Source organism: Mauremys reevesii, linkage group 1 (assembly GCF_016161935.1).
Source record: "Mauremys reevesii isolate NIE-2019 linkage group 1, ASM1616193v1, whole genome shotgun sequence".
NCBI lineage: Eukaryota > Metazoa > Chordata > Testudines > Geoemydidae > Mauremys > Mauremys reevesii.
Genome location: NC_052623.1, coordinates 204,818,106 through 204,842,803, shown reverse-complemented (window position 1 = coordinate 204,842,803; position 24,698 = coordinate 204,818,106). Strand labels below are relative to the sequence as shown.

At 39.7% G+C, this 24,698-nt stretch overlaps 1 protein-coding gene across 4 annotated transcripts in view; it reads left to right on the top strand.

The window, feature by feature from the left end:
- Positions 1-2,250: 2,250 nt before the first annotated feature.
- CFAP44 (cilia and flagella associated protein 44) overlaps positions 2,251-24,698 on the top strand; it is a 70,094-nt gene continuing 47,646 nt past the window's right edge. The window contains exons 1-16 of one of the 4 annotated variants that reach the window (XM_039481031.1): positions 2,251-2,324; positions 3,891-4,004; positions 6,290-6,442; positions 9,474-9,629; positions 11,003-11,116; positions 12,472-12,597; positions 13,596-13,770; positions 15,061-15,223; positions 16,558-16,660; positions 16,930-17,146; positions 19,042-19,156; positions 19,486-19,650; positions 21,110-21,265; positions 21,653-21,700; positions 22,257-22,356; positions 23,624-23,718. In XM_039481031.1, coding sequence (XP_039336965.1) covers positions 2,294-2,324; positions 3,891-4,004; positions 6,290-6,442; positions 9,474-9,629; positions 11,003-11,116; positions 12,472-12,597; positions 13,596-13,770; positions 15,061-15,223; positions 16,558-16,660; positions 16,930-17,146; positions 19,042-19,156; positions 19,486-19,650; positions 21,110-21,265; positions 21,653-21,700; positions 22,257-22,356; positions 23,624-23,718 — 2,031 coding nt within the window. In that variant the 5' untranslated portion in view covers positions 2,251-2,293. Of the gene's footprint in view, positions 2,325-2,584; positions 2,606-3,890; positions 4,005-6,289; positions 6,443-9,473; positions 9,630-11,002; positions 11,117-12,471; positions 12,598-13,595; positions 13,771-15,060; positions 15,224-16,557; positions 16,661-16,929; positions 17,147-19,041; positions 19,157-19,485; positions 19,651-21,109; positions 21,266-21,652; positions 21,701-22,256; positions 22,357-23,623; positions 23,719-24,698 lie in introns of those variants that run through there. The other 3 variants (XM_039481062.1, XM_039481053.1, XM_039481042.1) reach the window with 3 other exon arrangements.

Below are 24,698 nucleotides of genomic sequence, written 5' to 3'. Positions count from 1 at the left end.
ATGAAGACAGCAAGATATTATAGAAAACTATTTTATCATTTTAGCTATTATGGTAATCTGACTGGACCACAAGAATGATTTTTGAGCCTGCAATGGATATTGCACATTCTAGTGTCAGATTTGCTCGGGGCTGACCTGTAGTTTCAGGAGCTGCACATCATGGGAACTTCTAGCAATATAATGCTGCTCATGCCCCAGAGTAGAGGGTAGATAATACAAAATGCTTCATGCTGACATTGCTCTGTGATAACTTGAGAGCATATAGAGTTGTTGAATGTCTTCCCTTTTAACATTAAAGCAGAGATGGATGTAACATTACCCAAGGTACAATCTGGACTGATGAACAGCTGTATCCCCTCAGTTCTCCAACCTGGGGTGCCTTTTACACTGCTTTGCTGTGAGGGCTACCACTTCTGGTCTGCTCAGATACAGACTCCAGCATGTAAGTCACTCCCAGTAATAGTATATGAATGCTATAGCTAGCCATTCTTAAATTACACCATAGAGCAACACTAGCAAATTCCCAGTCCAGACTTTCCCCACGAATAAACATCTTGTACAGCCCAGCTCTCTCCTGGAGAATACAAGCTCATATAAAGGCTGTCATTTTATCAATAGAAAATGATATGCATAAATCCTGTTATCCCAAATGGAGTACCTCAGACTTAAATCCAAACACTAGTTTAGATAAAACAAAACAAATGTATTAACTACAGAAAAATAGAATTTAAGTGACTAAAAATAATGAGGCATAAAAGTCAGAATTAGTTACAAGAAAATAAAGGTAAAATGCAACTAATGCCTAACATAACAAGCTATGTGAATTCAAATCTCTTACCACTTTTCAGCAGTTTTACTGGCTAAATTTCTTTCAGTCGGGTTACCTCCCCCCATCCAATGCTGTTTCTCTGTTCTTCAGGTGTTGCTGATACCATGAGTAGAGAGAAAATGAGAGATAATTTGGGGCATCTGCTTTCTCTTCTTATAGTTCTTTCCCTTCTTTGAGAATCATCTCCAGCTGAGATTCAGGAAGCAGAAAGTCTGTGTGGATGGGAACATCAATCTGTTTCTTTGTCAAGATGTAGATTTTTTTGCTCACACCCTTTTTCCTGCCAAAGAATGGCTACTTAACCAGGTGATGGCCTGTTTGATGGCTGAGGCACCGGCTAGCCTTTTGTCTTTTGGGAACTGGTTTATGACTGCTCTCCGGACTTGGAACATGTCATAGGCTATGTCTACACTGCACTTTCATCAGTAAAACCTTTGTCGCTCAGAGGTGCCAAAAAACACACACCTGACCGACAAAAGTGCTGCCATTGCTTGTGTTTTGTCAGCGGGAGATGTTCTCCCGCTGACAAAGCTACCGCCCCTCATTGGAGATGATTTTATTTTGTCAGCAAGAGCGCTACACTGCCTAACTTACACCTGTGCCGCTGTAAACTGGGCACTGTAGACATAGCCTTAGTAGTATCATACAGTAGAATCTTATTACTTTAGATATGTTGCAACATGTTTTACCAGGACAATAATGATCAGCAAATTATGAATTTTCAAATGATGTCTCACATTGTACTTTGTACAAAATGTATCATACTCTTGTAAAAAGGGCAAACATAGGAGTGCACACTGTCTGAACCCACATCTAAATCTACATTTTGCAGTTTCAGTCCAACTCCAGTTTAAAGGGAATAGTTAAGATTATACCCCTATCTACTAGTGGGGCTGTAGGACAGTAATTATTTCATTACTACCTAGGATCATAGAAGCTAAAGACAGGGAAGAAGTGTTATCACCCCACTTTGTTTACCAATAATAATAAAAATAACCCAGATAAGCACAAATATTTATTTTAAATGTAAAAAAGAAATTGAAAGTAAAAAAAGTAAAAAAAAAAAAACAATCGAGGGGCTGAAATGTTACAATCCTTTAAACAGCTTTTTGTTAGTTTAAAAACAACCCCCCCCCCAAACGTGACCAATCAAGTCTCCCCCCAGAAAATCCTCAAAGAAGCGGTGTGTCGTTCAGCGCCTGTGTAAATAGCAACCACTATGACGGTTTATGGCACAAATCTGGCCCCGTACAGAATCAAGACGCCTCCGGCCCCCACCCCATGCACACTACGGCACATTCTTCTGGGCTGCTCTGCGCGTGCGCCTACTTGCCCGCTCAAGTCCACCTTGCCGGGGGCTCGTTCGGAGCATGAGCCCCAGCCCGCGGCGCGGCCGTTCGAACTACAATTCCCAGGAGGCGCCGGGCCCCGGAAGCGGCTGCCTAGCAACCAGGTAAACCAGCGATGGAGGCGGAGGGGCCGCGGGACGCGCCAGGTACCGAGCGCGGGGCGAGTTCCCTTTTTAACGAACAATTGTAGGGAAGTGACTGAGCAGCTGCCGTGTCGGGGGGTGGGGGGCCTGTTCTGCGCTTTCTCTGAGCGCTGGGCCCAGCACGACCCTTTACTGATAGAAGCCGCGTCGAATGGAAGTAAACGCGTAGCTGGCGTGAGACCGGATTAGCGCGTCTGGGCCGTGCGGAGGCTGGACAGTGCTAGACACAGATGTCAGACGTTTGAGTCAGTGACAGGTCTGGTTAAAATGCAAATATCTTGTAGGTATGTAAACCCCTCCCCCCCACCGCCTGGGTGCGGTGCTCTGTCCCATCCAGTGGCACTGAGACCACTTCCAGAGAGTCTGCTGCTCTACAGCCTTAGCTAAGAGCCACTTGGCTTTTAGCTCATGGGGTGGAGGCTCATGCACTAAACTCCAAAGGCCCCATATCAACAAGGTTCAAAGGCAGCACCTTACTGGTGAATCCAGACCACCTATTTTCTCCTCTCAAGGACTTTAAAGCCAGAAGGGATCATCATGATTATCTAGTCTGACCTCCTGCACTCTGCAGGCCACAGAACCTCCCCCACCCGCTCCTGTAATAGACCCCGACCTCTGGCTGAAACCCTGAAGTCATGCTGGGAAGGGAGAGGGTGCTGAGCTTAGGGCAATCCCCAGTGGGGCACAGGGTAGAAGTGACGGATTCGTCTCTTCTGGGACTGACCGCACCAGCCAATCACACCGGCCTGTGGGGCCCGGAGCAGGGGGGGCCCAGGGCGGAAGTGATGGTTTCCTCTTTTCCGGGACTGACTGCACTAGCCAATCGCGCCAGCCTGCATGGGTCCCCCGTAGTGCAGGGTCTGGAATGGTTGCCCCAATTCACCCTACCCAAGAGACAGCTCTGGTTGTGCCTGGACCCTGTTTGATAGCCCTACCTTTTGAATAGCAGTCTCTGACTAAGCTTCACCCCAACCTGCTGGAGGCAGAGTGTTTTCTCTCTCTTCTCCCACTAGAACCATATAACTACTCTAAGAAAGAGGGTCTCAGAATCCTGGCTGTTGCTGGGGAGAGAAAGAAGAGAGGAAGGAGTTCTCTGCTACTATACCTCTCCCTTGGAGTCCATAACTTGGGTTCTCTTCCCCTGTGAATAGCTCCAGTGCCCATCGCTGTTACTAATAATTTTCCATTGCACCAGCAACATCAGCAGGACACGAACAGCTTCACAACTAATCTGCAATTCAAATAAATACATAATAATACTTCTAAAGTTTGAACAACAATGAGTCATGTTAATTTCACATTGCTGCAGCTTGGCAAAACAATGAGCAACAGAAGACTATTAGAACAAAAGGCAACATTCCTTGAGTTACACTTAATTCACATTGGGAATATTTTCTTTGTAATAATCATAAATACAAGAAGATTTACTTTTAAAAAATTAAATTCTGCAGAACTGCTGTTGTCCCCCTCATGAGAACTGAGAGCTAGTATCATGTAGTTCTATGATAAAAGAGGCAGGCTAACAGAAACACGGAGTTTTGTCTCAATGCTATGTTCTTGTTCATAAAGAAAAGCAAGAGGAAGACTCAGATGAGTCAAGACAGCAGGATTTAGAAGATGGAGAGAAGTCTGACATTTCCAAAGATCCTGAAACAGAGAAGCCAAATGAGTTCTCAACAGAAGGCGAGTGGAGGTTTTCTCCAAGTCTGATGAGAGTTTAATATTTCAGTCATTGTGTAAGATCCTCATTAACTCAGTAGTCTAAAAAGACAGTGGTGGGCAGAATATGATGTAGTGATGTTCTTACTGCTCATAGTTACTCTGCTGGACAGGAATGGAGAAGGAATCAAGAAAGGAGAGGAAAGTTGTGGAAAGGAATAAGTTCTCCCAAGTGGAAAGAAGTCAAACACTGTAAAGGGAAACAAGATATAAGGCAGCTGACCCTGGAGAAAAGAATGAGTGGGGTGAAACTCACTTTCCAGCAAAGTGCCTTTAAATTAAAAATCAAAGTTGTAGAAAAGTGTAATAATTGGCAGGAGGTTCAGAACTGAAAGGTAACTAGAGCTGGGTGTGACATGCCGTTTTCAATGGGGAACTCAAAACATAACCAGCAATATTTCATTTAGCTTCATGCATTGGATAAGGGACAGGGAAGAGAGTGTTCAACAATCCCGTTGTCATATAATCAGATCAATTGTTAATGCACTGGTACAGAGAAATCTGGATTGCTCGGTGAGCTGGGTGCAAGCAAACAATATTTGTTTTCATATAGCCAAATGTAAAGTTATACATCTAGGCACAAAGAATGCAAGCCATAATTACAGGATGGGAGACTATCCTGGGAAGCAGTGACTCAGAAAGACTTGTGGTTCCTGGTGGGTAATCAGCTGAACATGTGTTCTGAGTCTGATGCTAAGACCAAAAGGCTAATGCAGTTCTTGGATGTATAAACAGATGAATATGGATTAGGGAGGTTAATATTACCTCTGTATTTGGCACTGGTGCAACAGCTACTGGAATAATGTGTCCAATGCTGGTGCTCACAGTTCTAGAAGGATGTCGGTAAACTGGGGAGGGTTCAGAACAGAGGCACGAGAGTGACTAAAGGGTTGGAAAACACCTTGTAGTGATAGACTCAAGGAGCTCAATCTATTTAGCTCAACAAGAGAAATTGAAGGGATGACTTGATTTGATAATGTGCTCTACAATGTAGCAGAGAAAGGTATAACAAATCCAGTGGTATGAGGTTGAAGCTAAACAAATTCAGACTGGAAATAAAGGTGTAAATTTTTAACAGTAAAGGTAATTAACCAGTGCAACAGTTTCCCCAGGGTTGTAGAGGATTTTCCGTCACAGGCAATTTTTAAATCCAGCGTGGATGTTTTTCAAAAACATATGCTCTAATTCAAGCGCAGTTAATTTAGGGAAGTCCTGTGGCTTGTGTTATCTGGATAATAGGGGTCCCTTCTGGCCTTACATTCTATACATCTATAAACTTTGTTATGAAAACACAAAATTCAGCCTCAAATGCTCCACAGTTTTGCTGAAAGGCTTGTGGGGTCAAAATTTTTCCTACAAATGTTGGCTGATTGTGAGTATGAACATAAAATGAAATCAGCCAAGTTTGACATGGCTTAGGGTTTCATAGCTCATCATTAGTCATTACAGTATAATTACATTTTGCATTTATAGCTCCTTTTTCCTTGGTAGTATTATTCCCATTTTACAGATGTAGAAACGGAGGCACAACAAGACAAAATATGTTATCCAAAGAATCTGTGGCAGGGCCAGGACTAGAACAAAGATCTTCTGACACTCAGTCACCTACCTTAACCACTAAATATGCTCCTTCCCAAGATTTCCAAATATAACAATAGAATGTATTCCTGCCATTATTTAGTTTCTTGACTTTTATACATTTAAAATATCAGCCACAGCACTGCATTTATGTAATGTTACACAATTTTTTTTGTTTTTTTCTAAAGAAAAGAGGAAGAGACAGTAGAACAAAATACAAAAAACTTCCAGTATCTCTGATTATTATTTATGCTTTGTCAAATAGCAGCAGCAGGAGGAAATCAACAACTTCATAACTAAATTGTGATAGAAATAGTAAATAATAAAGCCATCCCCAGGATTCTGAATAGCAGTGATGAAATTGACCAATCATGTTAATTTTACCCTGATGCAGCTTGGCAAAGCTGTGAGCAACCGCAGAGGTACTAGAACTGTAGACAGTGCTGCATTGAGTTATATTTGATTCACATTTGTAAGATTCTTTGTCATCATAATGACAAGAAGATTGGTTTTTTTAAAAAGAAAATTTTAATTCTGAACTGTTGTTGCATATGCTTGCACCTGCTGTCCCTCTCGAGAGTATTTTAAGCAAGTTTTGCAATAGTATTATGATAAAAGATGTAGGCTAAGAGAAACAGATTTGTCTCAATGGCATATTCTTGTTTATAAAGGAAAGGAAGAATCGGAGAAAGAGAGTACTGAGGGGACTATACTTGGTGACAACTTAAGTCAGCCAGACTTGGCAGATGGAGAGAAGTTTGACATTTCCAAAGATCCTGAAACAGAGCTGGACACAGAGAAGCCAAATGTGTCCGCAACAGAAGGTGAGTAGAGGTTTTATCAGACTTTAATGGTAGTCTAATGTTTCAATCATCATGTAAGGTCTCCATTAACTCAGTCTAAAAAGTCAGGGGTGGGCAGAATATGATATGGTTATGTGCTTATTGTTCATGGTTACTGTGTTAGATAGAAATGGAGAAGGAATCAAGAAAAGATAGGACAGTTGTGGAAAAGAGCAAATAGGATATAAGGCAGTTGATCTTGGAGAAGAGAACGAGTGAGGTGAAACTCACTTTTCCAGAGAAGTGCCTTTAAATTCAAAACCAAAGCTGTAGAAAAGTGCAGTAATTGGCAGGAAGTTCTAAACTGAAAGGTTTTAACTAGAGCTGAGTGTGACTTGCCATTTTCAAAGGGGAACTCAGAACAATACCAGCAATATTTCATTTAGCCTCACGCATGGAATAAGGGACAGGGAAGAGGGTGTTCAAGGCTCCAGTTGTCATATAATCAGACCAATGTTACAAACTTTTGTTATCAAAGCACAAAATTCAGCCTCAAACACCTCACACCTATCCAGAGATAGCACAAGTTTCAATTTTGCTGAAAGGCGTATGGGGCCTAAAAGTTTCCTACAAAAGTTGGCTGATTTTGTGTGTGTAAATGTGGAAATGAAATCAGCCAGTTGGGCATGATTTAGAGTTTTGTTGCTCTTCCCCACCTCTAGCTCATCACCAGTTATTACAATAGAATTACATTTTGCAGCGATTGCTTCTTTTTTTCCTGACTCTCTCACGGTGCTGAACAAAACTTGGTATTGTTGTATAGATGTGGAAGCACAGGCACAAAAAGTTGAAGTGTGTCATCCAAGGTCACAAAGGGAGTCTGTGGCGAAGCCAGGAATAGAACTCAGTTCTCCTGACTCCCAGTCTCCTGCCTAACAATTAGATATGCCCCTTTCTAAGGTTTCCAATATATAAAACAGTGAAATATTTTCCAGTCATCATTTAATTTTGTGACATTTATACATTTAAAATATCAACCACCGCACTGCATTTATGTAGCCTTGTGCATTGAAATACCATTTTGTTTTGATAAAGAAAAGGGGAAGGACTGGAGGACAAATTGCAAACAACATAGAAAGATGCTATCTCAGCATTGGGTTATTCATTGTCACACTTCTGAATGTATGGTTTATCTATCCCATATTCAAATAAAGGCATAATTTGATCCTGATGGCAGCTCTGTATGTTGTTTTATATTTAGGTAATCCACTAGTCTTAACAATAACTCGTTGCTAGTAATTTAACAGCAGTATTTGTTGGATACATAATTAACATATATACAGAGCATCTGATCTCAGGTCAGTCCATCAGTCTAACCTAATACCAAACTGCCTCCTCTAGCTGTCAGCTCCCACACCCTGGAGATTCTATTCATTCTCCTAAAGCCACACCACCACTCTCTGCATCTTCAAAGCTCTCTGTGTTCTTACAACTTTACTGACAACTTGTGGGATTCCTTTGTGCCAGCAAAATTGCTGATTAACAACTTATTTTTTATAAGACTGAGAGGCATGACTGCACCATTTCCCTCTCTTGAGACCTGTTGTGGCTTATGAGCAGCATGGCCAGGAAGAAGGCAGCCTAAAGCACTGGTGGCTGAAAGTGAAAGAAAACTTGGTTTTAATCCTGGATGTGTGCCAATAAAGCAATGCTGAGGGACCAGTATAGGCCTGATGTAGTTTTATAGACCGATAACTTGTGAACCAGTACTGAAAGGAACAGCATTAGTTTCCAGCTTTGGCAAATTGTGAAACATTGGATCTAAAAATAATGTTCTGGTTAACATTTTGCCCTTTTTCCATTTGAATTCTGACATAATTTTAGTGGTCACTATGTCCAGAAGTAATAGGAAGTAAACTCCTTGCATTATATCATCTGAAAGCTTGAGACCTTAGTTTTCAAATACAGTAATAATATGTACTCCTTAATTCTAGCAGTTTAGGAAATGCTGTTAAAAATTCATGAGAGAAACAACTGTTGCAAAGACACCTAGGTAGTGAACCAGTACAAATGCTTCCTGGACTAGTCAATATGAAAGCCTGGTAATGGGATCAAAGACACAAATTCTGATCTCTGAACTTCCTCAGCACTTTCAATCTCTGTGGCATAGTACACAAACACCTCCTGTATTACAAACATTGAGCACTGCAACAACATGCTGCCACTAGACCCTTGATGGCTCTCAGAATGAAATCTTCATACTCATCTTTCAGCCTGAAGCATTTTTCAGAGCTGAGTAGATTTATAATGACACATCCTTAAGTTTAATAATAAATGACTGATTAATAATTAATTACAATAATTTGAACTTTCATAAGACTTTTTGCCATAGATATCAAAACACTTTACTAAGATGGATAAGAGTTGTTATTTTCATTTAACACATGGGATAAGTGCGGCATAGAGAGGTTGAGCGGCTGGCACAAATTTACATGAGGTGACAATGGCAGATTTGGGATTGGAAGAACTCTGGTCTCTGGACACCCTACCATGTATTCATTCAACTTGCCTGCCTGCAGCTATATCTGTGACTAACTATAGTGCTGATAGAAGAACCTCTGTTCAAGTATTACCAGCCCCAAGTCTACTGTGGTTCTTTGCAAGTGTACAAAATCAAGAGTCAGGAATCTAAAATCACGATGAGTTGTTGTTAAAAAAAAAATTGGGTTCTTTTCATCTTCTGGGTTTTGAGCCTTCAGAATTTATGTTTTTAAGCTTTTTTTCAGCAATCATGAGGGCTAGAAATGTATTTTTTATTTTAAATGAAAGCTGAGATTCATGACTCCAGGAACTGGCACGTTAAGAGAGACAACAGATATCACAGAACTGGCAATATAATTCCCAGAGTCGGCAACACTGCTGTTATAATGGAACTAGGAGGCCCCCTGAAAAGTATAGGTGGACAGACTAATAGATTTAATTAATTGTTTATCATGAGGAATGTAACCAAACAATACATAAATGTAGACAGATTCTTATTACTGGTCTATAAGACATGCTCTTGTTTATAAAGGAGAAATGGAAGTCCCAGAGAATGAGAGTTCTGATGAGAACAAACCTAGGAAAGGTTCGGATCAGGAGGATCAGGCAGATGTGGAAAAGTTTGACTCTTCAAAGGATTATGCAGGAGAGCAGGATGCTGAGAAGATCCTTGAATCATCAGGAGAAGGTGGATGGATTTTTTCCAGTGTTTGTAGGTCGAATACATTCCAATCATACAATAACTTCTCCATCCTCCAGTATCCCATGATACAATGTTTGTCAGCACTCTGCATTTCATTGGATATTTCCACTCTCCTGAAACTGGAACCCCCGAAGTGATCTAACCTAGCATAGATTCTTAACCAATGTGAAACTAGGAATGTATTCCATAGGGACTTTTTATTTCTTGGTTTGAAAGCTCTGGTTCCAGAAAACAAAGGAGATCCAGTTAGACGTTAACTGTGCATTTCCATGCTTTCAAATATTCAAGTTTCTTTTAAGTTCAACCTTAACTCTGGATTTCTAATACTTTTTTTTTATTAAACTACAATATTCTTGAAAGTTGTTTTTAATCTTTAAATTGCTCATATATACTTTCAATCTTAACTCCATTTTAAAGTGTCTTGTTTGGGAATAGATGCTTACGTGAAATAAAAAAAAGCAAGAGACAGAGCAAGTTAAGATTGAGACTAAGGTAAAGGTAACTTGCGAAGGAGATGAAGGGGGAAAAAGGCTTTATGCTTATTTAATTATTTATTTACATCTTTGTGAGGTAGTTAGGAGGTCAAGAAACTTTTTAAATTAAAAGACAAACATTTCTGCTTGTTTTTTACGTTAGAAATTCAGGTCTTGTCTCCCCTGGAAAGACTGTGGCAACTGGAGAACTAGTGCAATTATGACAACATGAGAAGCAAAAGATTGAAAGCTGAAGAACAGTTAGGGGAAGGATAGAGAGTCAGGCTGTTTAAAATCCTTTTTTGTTGTTCATTTTTATTATACCTACTTAACTGCAATGCCTGTTGAACACTTTGATTTGTTGTCCTTAAGTTATTGTGTGAGATCTCATAATGCACATCTCCTGAGACTCTCAAAAAGTCCTGCAGCAAGAGAAGGGAAGACCAGTTTGACATACCTCATATTTCTAAGGTAAAAAACAAAACCATTCCCCTGCCTCCTTTTTAAAAAAAACAACAACTAAAAAGCTATCATAAAGAAGCAATAAAGGGCGCAAATCAAATTCCTTTGCAGGTCAAGTTATGTTTAAAAGAAAGTCGTTGAGATTGTTGTCTAGAAATGTGTGTAAAGTCCATCTGAATATTCAACCTGACCTGCAGAAAGGAAGTGTCTTTTGCTTTTATTTTTTGAAGGAATGAAGTGTATTATTCAATGGATTTCATTTTGCACAGTAGAAAATCCCTTGCAGGATAGGAAGAACTTCAATGTTGCATTATTCTGATATGTAGCATACAAACCAGTAACACAGGTACACCCTTTGGGACTCCAAATGTACTTAAGAGGGTATTGAGAAGAAGTGAACATTATCCCTGTTTTCTTTTGCAGAGGAAGTCAAAAGTAGTGCCCATAAAGAACCACCTGGCGAACTAGTATCACCCACTCCAGAGGAAGGTGTAGAGAAGGCAGTGGAAAGTGCAGAGCCAGATACCAGTAGTGTCCGTGAGTATTACCTGCCATTATACAGAGATTTCAGTACTGACCCTAGGATAGTCTTAAGTCTGCATACTGGGCAGTTCCCTGGTTGGTTTTTTTTTTTGGGGTGGGGTGGAGTAAAGGGATGGCTGGGGAGGAGGAAGGGGTCTATGGTTCCAGTTCACACCAGTGTTTGTTGTGGACATCCCGGGGCTAGGGTTGATTTCATGATGAACCAAGGTAAGCTGTCAGCCTTTGATTGATGTGTACTGTACAACTCAAAGATGTCCATGGTGGACCAGTGCATCTGCTTCTTGTGTGTTGATGAGAAGCCGGCCCAAAGAGTGTTCTGTGTATTCTGGGTTCACTGATCAGGATTGAAAAGACAGGAAGTAATATTTTCTAAAAATACTAGGCCTGATTCTCTATTGCTCGACACCTTGTTTAGAAATTTACATTATTGCATAATTCTGATCTGGTAGCATTTTACACCTACTTTGCATTAGTCTGATTACACAAGGTAGAGGAATCAGGCGTAATATATACACATTGGACTCAATCTTAGGCCCCATGCTCCCAAAATGACATGGGGTAGAACTCTTCTAGCTCTGAAGATTTTGACCCTTTTAGGCAAAGTAGTGGTGGGCAGTATGCGAGATACCCATCTTAGTGGTTAATGTGAATCTCCTCAAACTTTCCAGCCAGTTCCTTCTTGACCATGGTTGGTGATGGTTCTTCCTGAAGAAGCTATGTGCTGTCCTCAGTGGTTGTTGCTCTAATTCTCTCCTGACCCACTGTCTGGCCTTCGACAATCCATGCTTGTTAGACCAGCTTCTTCAGTCAGAACTGTAATAAATTCCTTTAGTTTTTTGCCTCTGGTGCCTTTCTTGTTTCTCTGGATTACTTAGTCCTGAGAATGTCAACTCATTCAACCCGTTTCAGTCATTGCATAGATTGCTACTTTCATTATGATAGGCTTGTTCTCTGGATGTTTTGGGTCCAGCTTCGATTTTAGTGCTGGAGTATGTTATAACAGAATATTGGCACCCACCATTCAGGGCACGGTGTCTATTGTGGTTCTTTGCAGGATATTTTGTTGGAACTTTGGCATGCTGTGTCTTGGCCCTTCAATTCATTCTCTCTGTTAATGCACTTCTCCTTTCCAGGAGGTGCTCCTCTCCTTCTCTTATGTCCTAAATCAGTTTTAAACAATGCAATCCACTCTGCATGGTCAGGAAATCCATTGTAGGATAGAAGGAATTGTAATGCTCCAAGACTGTGGATGCTGCATTATCCAAATATGGAGTGTGAGAGCAAAACACAGAAATATACTCTGTTTGGAATGCTGAAGAAGTGAAAATTATCCCAATTTTCCTTTGCAGAGGAAAGCAAAAGTAGTCCCTCAAAGAAACCATCAGGTGAAGGAGAGTTACCACCAATTCCAGAGGGACAGACAGAAAGAGTAGAAAAGCCGGTGGAAGGTGCTGAGTCAGATATTAGCAGTGACGGTGAGTATTGCCCTCTCCCTAAGAGTCATAGACATCAACTTAAAAATCCCACTGCATCCTGAAATTGCTTTTGTTTGCCTACTGTTACAAGTAACATAAGGCCCCTGTAACTGACAAAGATTAGATAAACAATTATTTTTTTCTACTTTTTCAGCTTGTTCACTTTGTGCACTTCACAGCACTTAATAAGCAGTCCATTTTGCTTTCCCATCGACAGTTTCTGCCCCCTTGGTTGTTTGTATTGGTGCATCACATGATAATAGGGAGAGACAAACATGTTAACGAAAAAGATAATCTGACTGTAAAACAATAAGAATTGACAGAAATGACTCAGATTGAGGAATAGAACCTGAAACTCATGTTTATAGCTGACTACAATTCCTGCTGACAATATCCGTTCAATGCATCGAGCTCCAGTGAGGAACTATCTAGAGCAGCACACTAGTAGAAAGCCTTTGTTAGCACAATGTCTCCATGGCAACCTGCTTTATGTGAAGGAGGGAAGTGCTACACGTTTGTACTGATTAGTCAGCATAAAATTATGCATTCAATATCTACTGAAGAAAGAAGCCTCAAACTTGGCTTGTTTTCCTAAATCTAATTGAGACCTAAACATCAAACAAAGTTTGAATAAAACTCTCCCAGTAGTTTTAAGGTCCCAAGGTTTAAAGTCAGTAAAGATGACATATCTTACAAATATTGACAGAAGTTGTCTGCTATGTGTATGGGGCAGTGAATTTTCAAAACATTCTTACCTTGGTTATTAAGAACCCAGATTTTTCTAATCTTAGAAAAAACACATGCTATTCATTCGAGGCTATTCACAAGATAGGTTTCATAGTACAAAGATAGCAGATCTATTTTTAGACACTAGAGTGCATATCATTTCTTTGGAGGAAGGAAAGAATTAATGAATAATCCACTTTGGCAGTTAGGATATTGACATTTATACCTATCTGACTAAAGCTCTTTTTTGTGTCACTATTTCTGAAACACAGAGGAAGATGAGGAGGAGGAGGACGAGGATACTGAGAAATCCCCAGAGCCAGAAAAAAAGCCTGAGAAGCTAGAAAGGAAAATCTCAGAGACCTTCTTCTATAACTATGAAGATTTGTGCTCGCAACCCTTTGTGACGTCAGACTCTGGGATACCAATTAACCTCCTCACTCTCATGTATCCTCATGCTGTATTGTATAGACTTAGATCTAGGGTTTTCTTATCTAAAAGCTGCAGTATATTATTTCCTTCAGGTGTAAGGGAGGAATAGGGAAGAATGTGTGATCTTTCAGATGCGCAGGTGGTTTTCCATTGGGATGCTGAAGTTGCTGTGAGGAAACCCCTCTTTGTCTCTTTTCTGCATCAGGGCAAGTGTATACTACAAAATTAAGTTGACCTAAATTACGTTGATGTACAGCCACTGCAGTAATTGAACTGGTTTTGCTCATCCCACTATGCTCCTTGTGTTGGCAGTGCACATCCTCACCAGGAGTGCTTGCACTGATTTAACTGCCAATGTGGGGCATTGGGGGGTGGTTTCTGAAAGGCAGCAACAGTCGATGTAAGCAACACAGTGTCTATACTGACACTACATCGACCTAACAATATCGACTTAAGCACTACGCCTCTCGAAGAGGTAGAGTTATTAAGTCGGTGTAGTGGGCAAGTTACATTGGTGGGAGCTACATTTTAGTGTAGACAGTTACAGAGTTAGGGCCAGGCCTCAGACTGGCAGAGGGAGAGAGCTTGAGGGCTTGTCTACATGGAGCACTAATGTGTACTGCTGGGAGTCTGATTTCTAAAGCCCACTAATGTGTTGCACATTAATTGGTTGTGTAGACCCTGCTGGTGCGCACCAAATGTTCCCTAGTGCACTTAACATAGACCATGCTGGTGTGCACTATATTAAGGTGCATGAGAGAACTTTTGGTGTACACCAGCAGGGTCTACATGACCCATTAATGTGAAACACACTAGTGCACTTTAGAAATCACCCCTCCTTCCACAGTACACATTACTTCTCCGTGTAGACAAGCCCTGAGACATTGCTTTGGTTCTGTCTCTTGACAGTGCGCTTTGTAATCTGATCTCTTTTCAAATAAAATATAAAAGAAATTGAACATTAAGACAATAGATATGAATTCTTAGGAGAGCTCCAGAGATCAGGATAGGACATGAAAAATGGAGTCTGACATGAGTTGGAGGGATGGTACATAAATCTTTTAAATATTTCATTTATATTTTCCCCAATTATTTGTAATACCTTGATGGGTTGAGTTTTAGCTTCATCATGGCACCAGTCATAAAACAAACCAAAGCCAGACCAACAGAGTAACAACCACCCAACTCAGTGTTCCCACCTGGGTTTGTTCTAGTTTTTAGTATTAATAACTCTATTGCTATTACTTGGAAAAAATAAACCTCAAGGTCTAAGGTCAATGCTTTTCCTTAGTGAGCTGTTCGCAGACACTCTTTTGGTTATGACTGCACCAAAAGTGCAAACCTGCAATTGCTGGATAATCAAACACTCCTCTATGTAGCAGGCAACCAGCTGGTGCTCTTGGACCTGAAAACTAAATATCAGACTTATCTCCGGAGCAGCAGTGGTGGCGGAATTGGTGTTATCACGGTATGGCTTTTATTTGCCTCTTTAGGAAGAAGATCCCTTTCTAGAGTTTAAAACTTATAGTAGTGAAACAGTCTGGGTGTCTCAGTTGTTTCACGGAAGATTACCACAGTTGCCTGCATATTTGGGCTTGGATGAAAGAGCAGCATTGATTAAAGAGTGGAAAAGAAAAGTCAGTAATCTCAGATGTGTTGACCAGTAGCAATCCATCAAGGTGTACTACATGGACCTAGTTGATTAATAGTCAGAGAACAAACAGCTGCATATCTTAAATAGGTCCAGGTTCCAGGCCATATTAATAAGGTACTTACAAGAATTGACAAGAGTCAACTGGGTTTCACTTTTTGTTGTTTTAAAAAAATTAAAATGCTTTGGATACAGTTTAACTGTTTTTGTTCAAAACATCATCTATCCTGATTACAGTTAATATTGGCTAAATGTTCACCTGTCCTGAAATTTGGAATTTCAAGTACATAGGTAAATGAAGTGAAATGCTGTCCAATTTCACTGTAGCAAGCGCCTCTCTGTGGGCCAGATTATGAAACACTTACTCTGGTTTATCACCATCTTATTCCATGAATAGTCCTGTTGGATAATTGATACTATTCCAAGAAAGTAAAGCTATCAAAATCTGGCACTATGCTGTTTTGTTATATTGTAAGCAACACTTCTTGGAGAATCACGTCCTCACATCTCCAGCACAGAGCTGGGTGATGTTTTTTTTACAGGCAAATTAATTATTTGACCTACAATGCATTTTTCTATCAAGCAAAACTATTTGCAAATATGGGTCAAATTTGGCATATAATTTTGGCTGAATAAAATAATGGAAAAATAAAAGAGTTAACAGTTTTGACATTTTTAAAATGAAATATGTAGACTTTGTTTCAAAATTACAGTTTGCTTTGAAGTTTAGCTAAATTTGTTTAAAAAAAAACTTTAAAAGGGTATAATCACCCAAAAAGTAATAAAATATAAAAATATTTTGGGTCAAATGAAACGTTTTGTTCAATCCCAAACAATTTTTTCCTGGTTTTTTTTGGCCACATAAGTGGAAAAAAAATCAATTATTTTCTCAACTCCACTACTGTAGAACAGCCCCTGAATGTGCCGTCGCTAAGTTTGCTCCAATAGTAGAAGGATAGAGCAGTGCCCTAAATGCTCTCCAGGGGGAGATGGATTGGTGGGCTGAATGCAGGTGAGATGATCAAAGATGCAGGATAAATACAAATTATTGCATAGTTCCACAATGTGTATGGTGGTGTACAACTTGATATTTAGTTGAGGACAGCCAAACGGGATATCAGAGTATGTAACTCAGTCTTTGCTTTTTCTAGGTACATCCTAGTAAACAGTATTTTGCAGTAGGAGAAAAAGGATGGAAGCCAAATATCATCATCTATGAGTATCCTTCACTAAAGCCATACAGAATACTCCGAGGTAGGTTAAATAGGACTATTTTGGTATTACATGGATACAGCAAAGTTTATAGACTCTAGCAAGTGGAATAACGTTACGTTTTAGATTTTTTACTAATTATATAATCTTTTGAAAATCAGATACAGAAAACTGATTGTAAGTGGTTGTCCTTGCACTCTTGGGTGTGTGGAAAATAGCCAACTGTTGGCTGACTCTGCTTCAGCACTAGCCAAATAATGAGAACTGAGCTCTTTTTAAGCAACCTTTCTTTGTGGACATCTGTCCTTCAGGTGGGACTGAGGAAGCCTATGCATTTGCTGATTTTAACCATTATGGAACACTACTGGCCAGTGTTGGGAGCAGCCCTGATTACATGTTGACAATCTGGGACTGGAAGCAGGAAAAGATTGTGCTGAGGTCAAAGGCGTTTTCACAGGATGTTTATAAGGTCACATTCTCTCCTGAAAATGAAGAGCAACTCACCACTTCTGGAGCAGGACACATTAAGTAGGTTGGTTCACTAACATCAATTGATGGGAAGTAACTAAAAAATCATGAAACTTACAAGGTGATTGACTAATATGATTGTTAACAGGTGCACAACAATGGGGAATAGTGTTCTGCTTAGCAATACAAATGTTGAAACCTCTGCTTTCCAAAAGAGATAATAGAAATGATAGAAACGTAGGTTTGGAAGGGATCTCGATAGGTCATTTAGTCCAGTCCTCTGCCCCAAGGCAGGACTAAGTATTATCTAAACCATCCCTGACCTGTGTTTTTCTAACCCGTTCTTTAAAACCTCCAGTGATGGAGATTCCACAACCTCCCTAGGCAATTTGTTCCAGTGCTTGACTACCCTGATAGTGAAGAATTTTTTGTTGTTTGGTAATGGTTTACTGGAATGCCCAATAAACTGCTCCACTGTTGATCTTCAAAAGTGCACTGGGAGTGGGGAGAACTATTTAAAAGATATATTTCTATCAACCTCTGTTCTAGCTGTTGGGTCAGCACATGGTTCTTCTCTGCATTCTGGGATTCTTACCTGTTGGTGTCTCTTTGGCTTTGTGAAATGGGCTGACACATGCTGTTCTTTCAGTTTTAAGAACTAATAACAAAGCATGGCCAAAACAGGCTATGAGAGCACCAAAAAGGAAGATACAGTCTGTTTTATAGGTAAATTTTGGTTCCTATTGTAATTAAAAATGGACGAAAGCATTATGCTTTTTGGGGGCAGGGACCATCTTTTTGTCCTATTTGTACAGTGCCAAGCACAATGGGATCCTGATAGATGATGGGGGTGGTACTTCAATACAAATAATAAATACTAACAATGATGAATCCAAATACCTGTGCATTTTACAGAGGAATCAAATAAAAATCCCTACATACTTGCAATTTGATTCCAATTTGGATCTAAACCGAGAAGGGGTTTATTTTCAAGGTCTAAACTGATGAGAATTTATTGATAGTTGAAATCTCACAAAATAAGATGTCTGGTGAGATTTTTTTCCATTTTGAGCTCAAGTGTCATTAAAAACAGCTTGAAATATTTCAGTGCCATAAAATCCACACTTGATCCCTAACCCTGATTTGGTCTCAATTATAGCATGGTCCCAAGACAGCCTAAATACAATCTGGATCCTGATCCACATACCATGAACTTGGACTATCTCTAATTGAAATAGGAGATGAGAGTTTGTCTACAATGAATTCATTCTCTTGTACTTCTATATCTGTGTAACATTTCTGCATACTTTGTTAGAAGTAACTTTGGAGATACAGGCCCAAATTCTGGCTCATTTAAATTAATGCAACTCCACTGAAGTCCACGGGGTTACACAGAATGGAATTCAGTGGAGAAGTTATCCATAGGATTTCAATAGCTGAGCATCCTACATTGGAGAACAACTAGAGAGAAGAGTAGGCTTCTTCAAGTAAATATGGGAAGTATTGCAAGATGGATATATAAATTGATTTAGCACCTATTTAAATATTAGTCTCTCTATTTTCCCCTGCCCATGTTTTTCTAGGTTTTTCATGGAAGTAGGTGAAGGGAAAGTTTTTTTTGTTTTTTTTTTTTTAAGGTAGGCGAGTGGCCGTGGTGTGTAATAAACGCCTGACTGGGATGAGGGTGGGTTTGGTGACCTACTCATCTTGTGGGTACCCAGGTGTGTGGGGCATTTCAGTCCCACTCAGTAACAACGAAAACAAAAAAACAACAACAACCCTGGATAGCCTCATTCAGCACATATAAAGTTTTATCTAATTTTAAAAAAAACTACAAACCCTCATATTTAAAAATAATTGAGTAGTCCACACATTGGAGATACTTATGATATGATGACATCAGAGCCTGAGATACAATCTCAAGTGTAACCCCAAAGACTGTTTTCTGTGCTCAGGTTCTGGAAGATGGCCCATACATTCACTGGACTCAAGCTACAAGGAGCATTGGGCAGGTTTGGTAAAACAGCTGTGACTGACATTGTAGGGTATGTGGAGCTGCCTGATGGGAAGGTGAGTAGAGTACAATTGTTTTCTTTCTCCTTCTCAGGTCCATTGAAGTCAAAGGGAGTCTTCCCATTCACTTCAGAATGCTTTGGATTAGGCCTTCAATGCACAATCAAATATACAGCTGTGAATCTAATATTGACATTAACTGGCAATAAACTGGCTTATTTTTTAACAGTTTAAAAGTATTCATTATTATTGTGATTCTCAGACAAATGAGCTTTCTTAATTTAAAGTAAAGGCTATAGTGAACTAAGATATTCACCAGTCTCTCACCAATATCTGCACATTGATATGTTATAACGCTCATGTATTATTCTTCACTTGCATGAAAGGTTATCTCTGGATCTGAATGGGGCAACTTGCTGCTTTGGGAAGGGGGCCTCATCAAAGTAGAGCTCTGTCGAACTGGACATAAACCCTGTCACAATGGCCCTGTTAATCAGTTAATTCTGGATGAGGGAGAGTTGGTCACTGTTGGAGGAGATGGCTACATTAGGGTGCGTATTTTTTCCTCTAATAGTCTGGACACATATTTGGTATACAGAGTCTTGTTAATAGTGGGAAAGGGAAGTAACTTAGCCTATATATTGTATTGGGAGTAGCCTATTGACGGAGTTTCTTTCTGTAATCACTATCTAAGAATGAATTTTGACAAGGAACTGGATAGGAGCAGATCTCTTTCCACAGTGTAGATGTTTGGATCAGATCACATTTAAATAACGTTGTGCCTACTAATGCTAGAGAAATCCCTTCTGTGCACTAATAAATCAGAATCAATTTCAATGATGTCTTTAACAAGTTTTATTTTTTAGTTTTGTCTTTATCAACTTTGGGGATGTTTTGTGTGTGTGTGTGTAGCTTAGGTTTATGTTAGTCATTTTCAGGCCTTGTTAACATGTCACATGCTATTCAAAGGATAATCACAGTGGTGTTTGAAATTAATTTCTGATCATGTGAACACTCAAGGCATTTGTGTAAATAGCTAGTACCTCTGTCATTTTATTTCAAAGATGTATCCATTTCAACTGAGCAACAAACCCCTGTTAAAGAAAAAATAAATAATGGGATATCCTCAACTTAAGATCAAACCAATTTTTAAAAATGAGTTAAAAGTAGTCTCAAGTTCTTCATCTGCTTCTGATTCTACTTGCCAATTTGTGGGTTTTATAGTCATATTGTCCTGTTTTGTGTTTGTTTGTTTAGTTTAGTTTCCTCCCCTATTGCTGCATGAAAGGCCCAAACAATGGAAAACTGAGTGTTCAGGGAAAGAGGGAAACTGACAGTAGACAAATTACTGTTAAATGCTCAAAATAAAGTGGAAAAAAGTGTGTCTTTTCCCATCTAATCTTTTAGTTGTAGTAATTAGAGGCAGTGGTTACAGCTGTAGGGAAAAAGTTTCAGATAAGGATTTTGGTTTGATTTTTTGTTTTTTTTACATTGATGGTATTCTTTATGTAAATGTCGTCCTGGCGAAAGGGTGCTGGACTGGCAGATCTGGAAACCGAAATCTGCTCTTTATCCACAGAGCAGGCAGTGGAGGTGCAAGCTTTCTCACTCTGTCCTTCCATACTGCCTCACTAGGGACAACCTCTAGGAGGCAGTTTTACTCTCCATAGTTGTGACACCGCCAACATGGGTACTAAGTAGTGCCAATTGTAGTTAATGATTTTTGGGATATGGGTAATAATCCAATTCCTAGAGGACAGAGACCTATAAACACATTTTACATGGGTCACTGAACAGATATTAGATGGTAACAGCCTCTGATTGGCTTGAACATGAACTGGAGCAGTCACGGTGATGTGGACACGACAGGCTCCCTATTCTATATCCTGAGCCACCCATTCCCTTGGATTCTTATCGTTTGATTTTATATTGCCATTGTGCGTGTTAATGTGAGATGTGTTGGCATTTGGATTAATGAATGTTGTGCTGTTCACTTCCAACTGCTTGAAGGTGTGGGACTTTGAGACAATAGATGCAGCTGATTCTGTGGATGACACAGGTCTACTAGAAATGGAGCATATGAATGAACTTCTTGTTGGCAAGAATGTCAACTTGAGCTCCATCATGAAAATTCATGATCTTGGACAGCCCATGTGGTATGCTCAGGTAAGACATATTTGCATTCTTATCAGCTCTGTGGAGCAATATTGGAGAGGCATGTGATGATGCATTGCTAGAGGAGGCAATCTGTTTTTTCTTGTAGAACTAGTACTCTGTCTTCTCCTGGATTATTTTTAGAATAGAATAACATTTGAGTCTCTCTTCTGGCTTTGGGTATGGGAGAATTTGGAAGTGTCATTCCCAGGCTTCATTGCCCTGTTCTACTGCTCAGCACCAGGTGAAATTGACATCAGACTATGGGGTCTAAATCCTGTTTCTTCCAGATGATTTTGAGATTCTTACCTACAGTATTTGTAAGGAATTACAAGGACTGATGCTATTTTCAAGCTTAATTTGAAAGAACATTCAGGTGTTAAATGTTTATTTCTTTAGGATTCCAGTGGAGCCATCTGGAAGCTTGATCTGAGTTTTTCAAATGTTGTAAGTTTTATTCCCACCTCTCCACCCACCTTGTTATTTAAGATAAATGAAGCTGCAGTACAATTATGGCAAAAAGCTTTGTAGAAAGTGTATAATAAATACAGGAGTATATATGGAAACCTATTTTTCAACTTGGGTTGGAAAAAGACTTCCAGTGAAATATAAAGCCCTTGGCTTAAGGTCATTTTCTCAGCCTTCAAAGCAATAGTTTTCTATTATAAATTTGATCTCCAGGCATTGTACCTCCCAATATAATATGTTATTCACTTTTATTTTTACATATCTGATGCCATATTTTAAATCCAGGTGCTTAATATGCCTGTAAAAATTTGCTCATGCACCTGTTGTACAAGCAAAATGGGCATTTGCAGGTACAAAAAGGGAACTGTACTTGTGGGTATCTTGTTGCACGTACAAACACCACACTTTTGCATGCAATAGATGTAGGGTAGATTTTGCACGTTTATTTTAGGTGTCCATTTTATGTTGATGAGGCATTGCAAGCCATGTTTTCAGTCTCTGAATGTAGGAGAACTCTGTTCTGATTTCTCTGTAGACCCATGATCCAGAGTGCCTGTTTACCTTTCACTCGGGAAAGATTGAAGCCATGGGTGTCTCTCCTGTCACATATCTCATGGCCACTACTGCACTTGACCGTAAGTACAACTCTTCCCTAAGCGGTTAACTTGTAAGAGCAGGGTTGCAGCTGTCGGGCTCATTGTGGAATTATTCTGTTTTAAACTAATGTGTTTAGTTCACAGTTGTAGTGGAAGTGTGTCTTTACTTTGTAAAGATACCTACCAGCTGGTCATTATTCCTGGGGACAGTTTTTTTTTAAATAATTAGAACAGATCATTAATGGGTTGAAGCCACAAAGTGCAAGGAGTGTCTGATCTCAAGAACTAGGTTTTCAATTAAAGAGTCTCACTGTGAAGCTTTATAAACTGTTCACTGTGAAAGAACAGAAAAGGGGAGAATTGTTTAAATAGCTTTCATATGCCAGACTCAGTGGATCAATAACTGTTTTATTCTGCACTACATTTATGGCACTGTATAAACAATTCTGAGTATTAATAATTGTGCCTTTCTTGGCAGCTGCAACTGCTATCATGTCCTCATTATGGACATTTAATTTATGAAGGTGTGCCTGAGTAAGCCTTAGCACTTCATTTTAGCACTTGTTAGAGAGGGAAGGAATATTGGCCAGTTCATTGACATTATCCTTCATGCTTTTCAGAAAGTGCCACAGAGTCTTAAATTGATCTTGTCAGCTATTAATTATATATGGTGTACTACTAGAATCCATGCATTGTGGCCTGAAGGCAAAATTCCTACCAATTGAGCCAAACTGACACCTATGAGGGTTGCTGGTTGTTATTGAACTGTATGCACTAACAGGGGTTTCCACATCCCATTAATTCCAGCTAAAGTGAAACTGGCTCTTATCTGGATTCTTCTCCATTTTAACCTATTTAATCACTTTCCTCAAAGGCAAATCCAAGTATCATTATATACTTTTTTCCTTATGCTGTCAGCACAGGACTTCCTGTAGTACATGTCAGTGTTGCACCTGTGACTACTCGATAATGACCCCAGCTGGCCAATGAGGCTCATTCCTCCTTGTTCAGAGCTGAATGTTCTGCAACAGTCTCAGCCCCTATTGCCCTTGGATGTGAGTGTTTAGGTCAATTAATAAAGCTAGCGTTTCCTTCGTGATAGTACAGAAAGCTACAGTACTACCTAACCATCAGCAAGGTACTTGCAGATGTGAGTTTTGATGTGAAATGAAAGATTACTAACTTTCCATTCAACCTTTCATTAAGATGCATCAGAAATTTGTCCTGAAATCTTAATAAGTAGTTTTTCAAGAAAAAATTGTCTGCAATAACCTGTCTCCTTTCCACTCCCATCTGTCTTACACAGACTCAGTGCGTATCTATGATTTCATTGGCAATTGTCAGTTGACTGAGATTAAGTTTAAACAGGGAGGAACGGCACTGACTTGGGCACCCCGAGTGGTAAGTTTACCCTACAGCAGTGCATTAACATGGATTCACAATGTGGCTATTTCATTGCAATCACACATGTTCATGACACAGGGTTTTAATGAAATTATTGGCCAGCTTGGCCTTTATGAATCACCGTTGGTGAGGTTATTTCACAGTGGTAAGATAAAGGTCTGGGAAATTTTTTCTTCCTTCACTGGAATATGTGATATGAGCAAGCTTTTTGCATTATAGAGGATTATCCCAGAGCACTAGAGCTTGGATTTATTGTATGGGTGTTTCCCCATTTGTCTTGGCTTGCTAGGCATTCTACATGGCCTGTTGTACAGATTTGTAAAGGTGAGCAATGTGGACACTCCCAGATAATACTCTGAGTCTATGTCTAGACTAGAGTCTTTGCTCTAACTCAAGCTTATTAATTGCTGAAATGGGGTGGCACTCACCTCTTGCAAGCGCCCCTGTGACCAGGGCCCTAGAGAGGCCACGCTGAGATTGCTCAATTAGGGCAAACTGCAAAGAATGGGGCAGATAATCCCCAAAATTGGTGGTTATTCTAATACTTAGATTCACCAAGGGAGCAACAACACAGCTTCCACAATACCTTACCGGTTACCCAGAAGGTAGAAATACAGTTCCCTTAAAGCAACCCAGCCGTGAGCTTCCAGTCAGACAGCCAAGTCAAATATGATGAGGATTACTGAAAATCTTGTTCACCATATAAAAGGTTCTACCAATCCCAAAGGATCAGACACATTACCCACCAGGTTAATGAATCTCTCAGATCTTACCCAAATACACACAGCCAATTCTTTTAAACTAAACTAAGATTTATTAAAAAAAAAAAGAGTATTGGTTAAAAGATCTTTATACACACAGATATGAATAAAGTTCTTAGGTCAGTTTCATAGTAGAGATGATGAGCTTTAGAGCTGCAAAAAGTCCTTTCAGAATTAGTCCAGAGGTTACAGTCCGATGTCCAATATCAGGGTGAT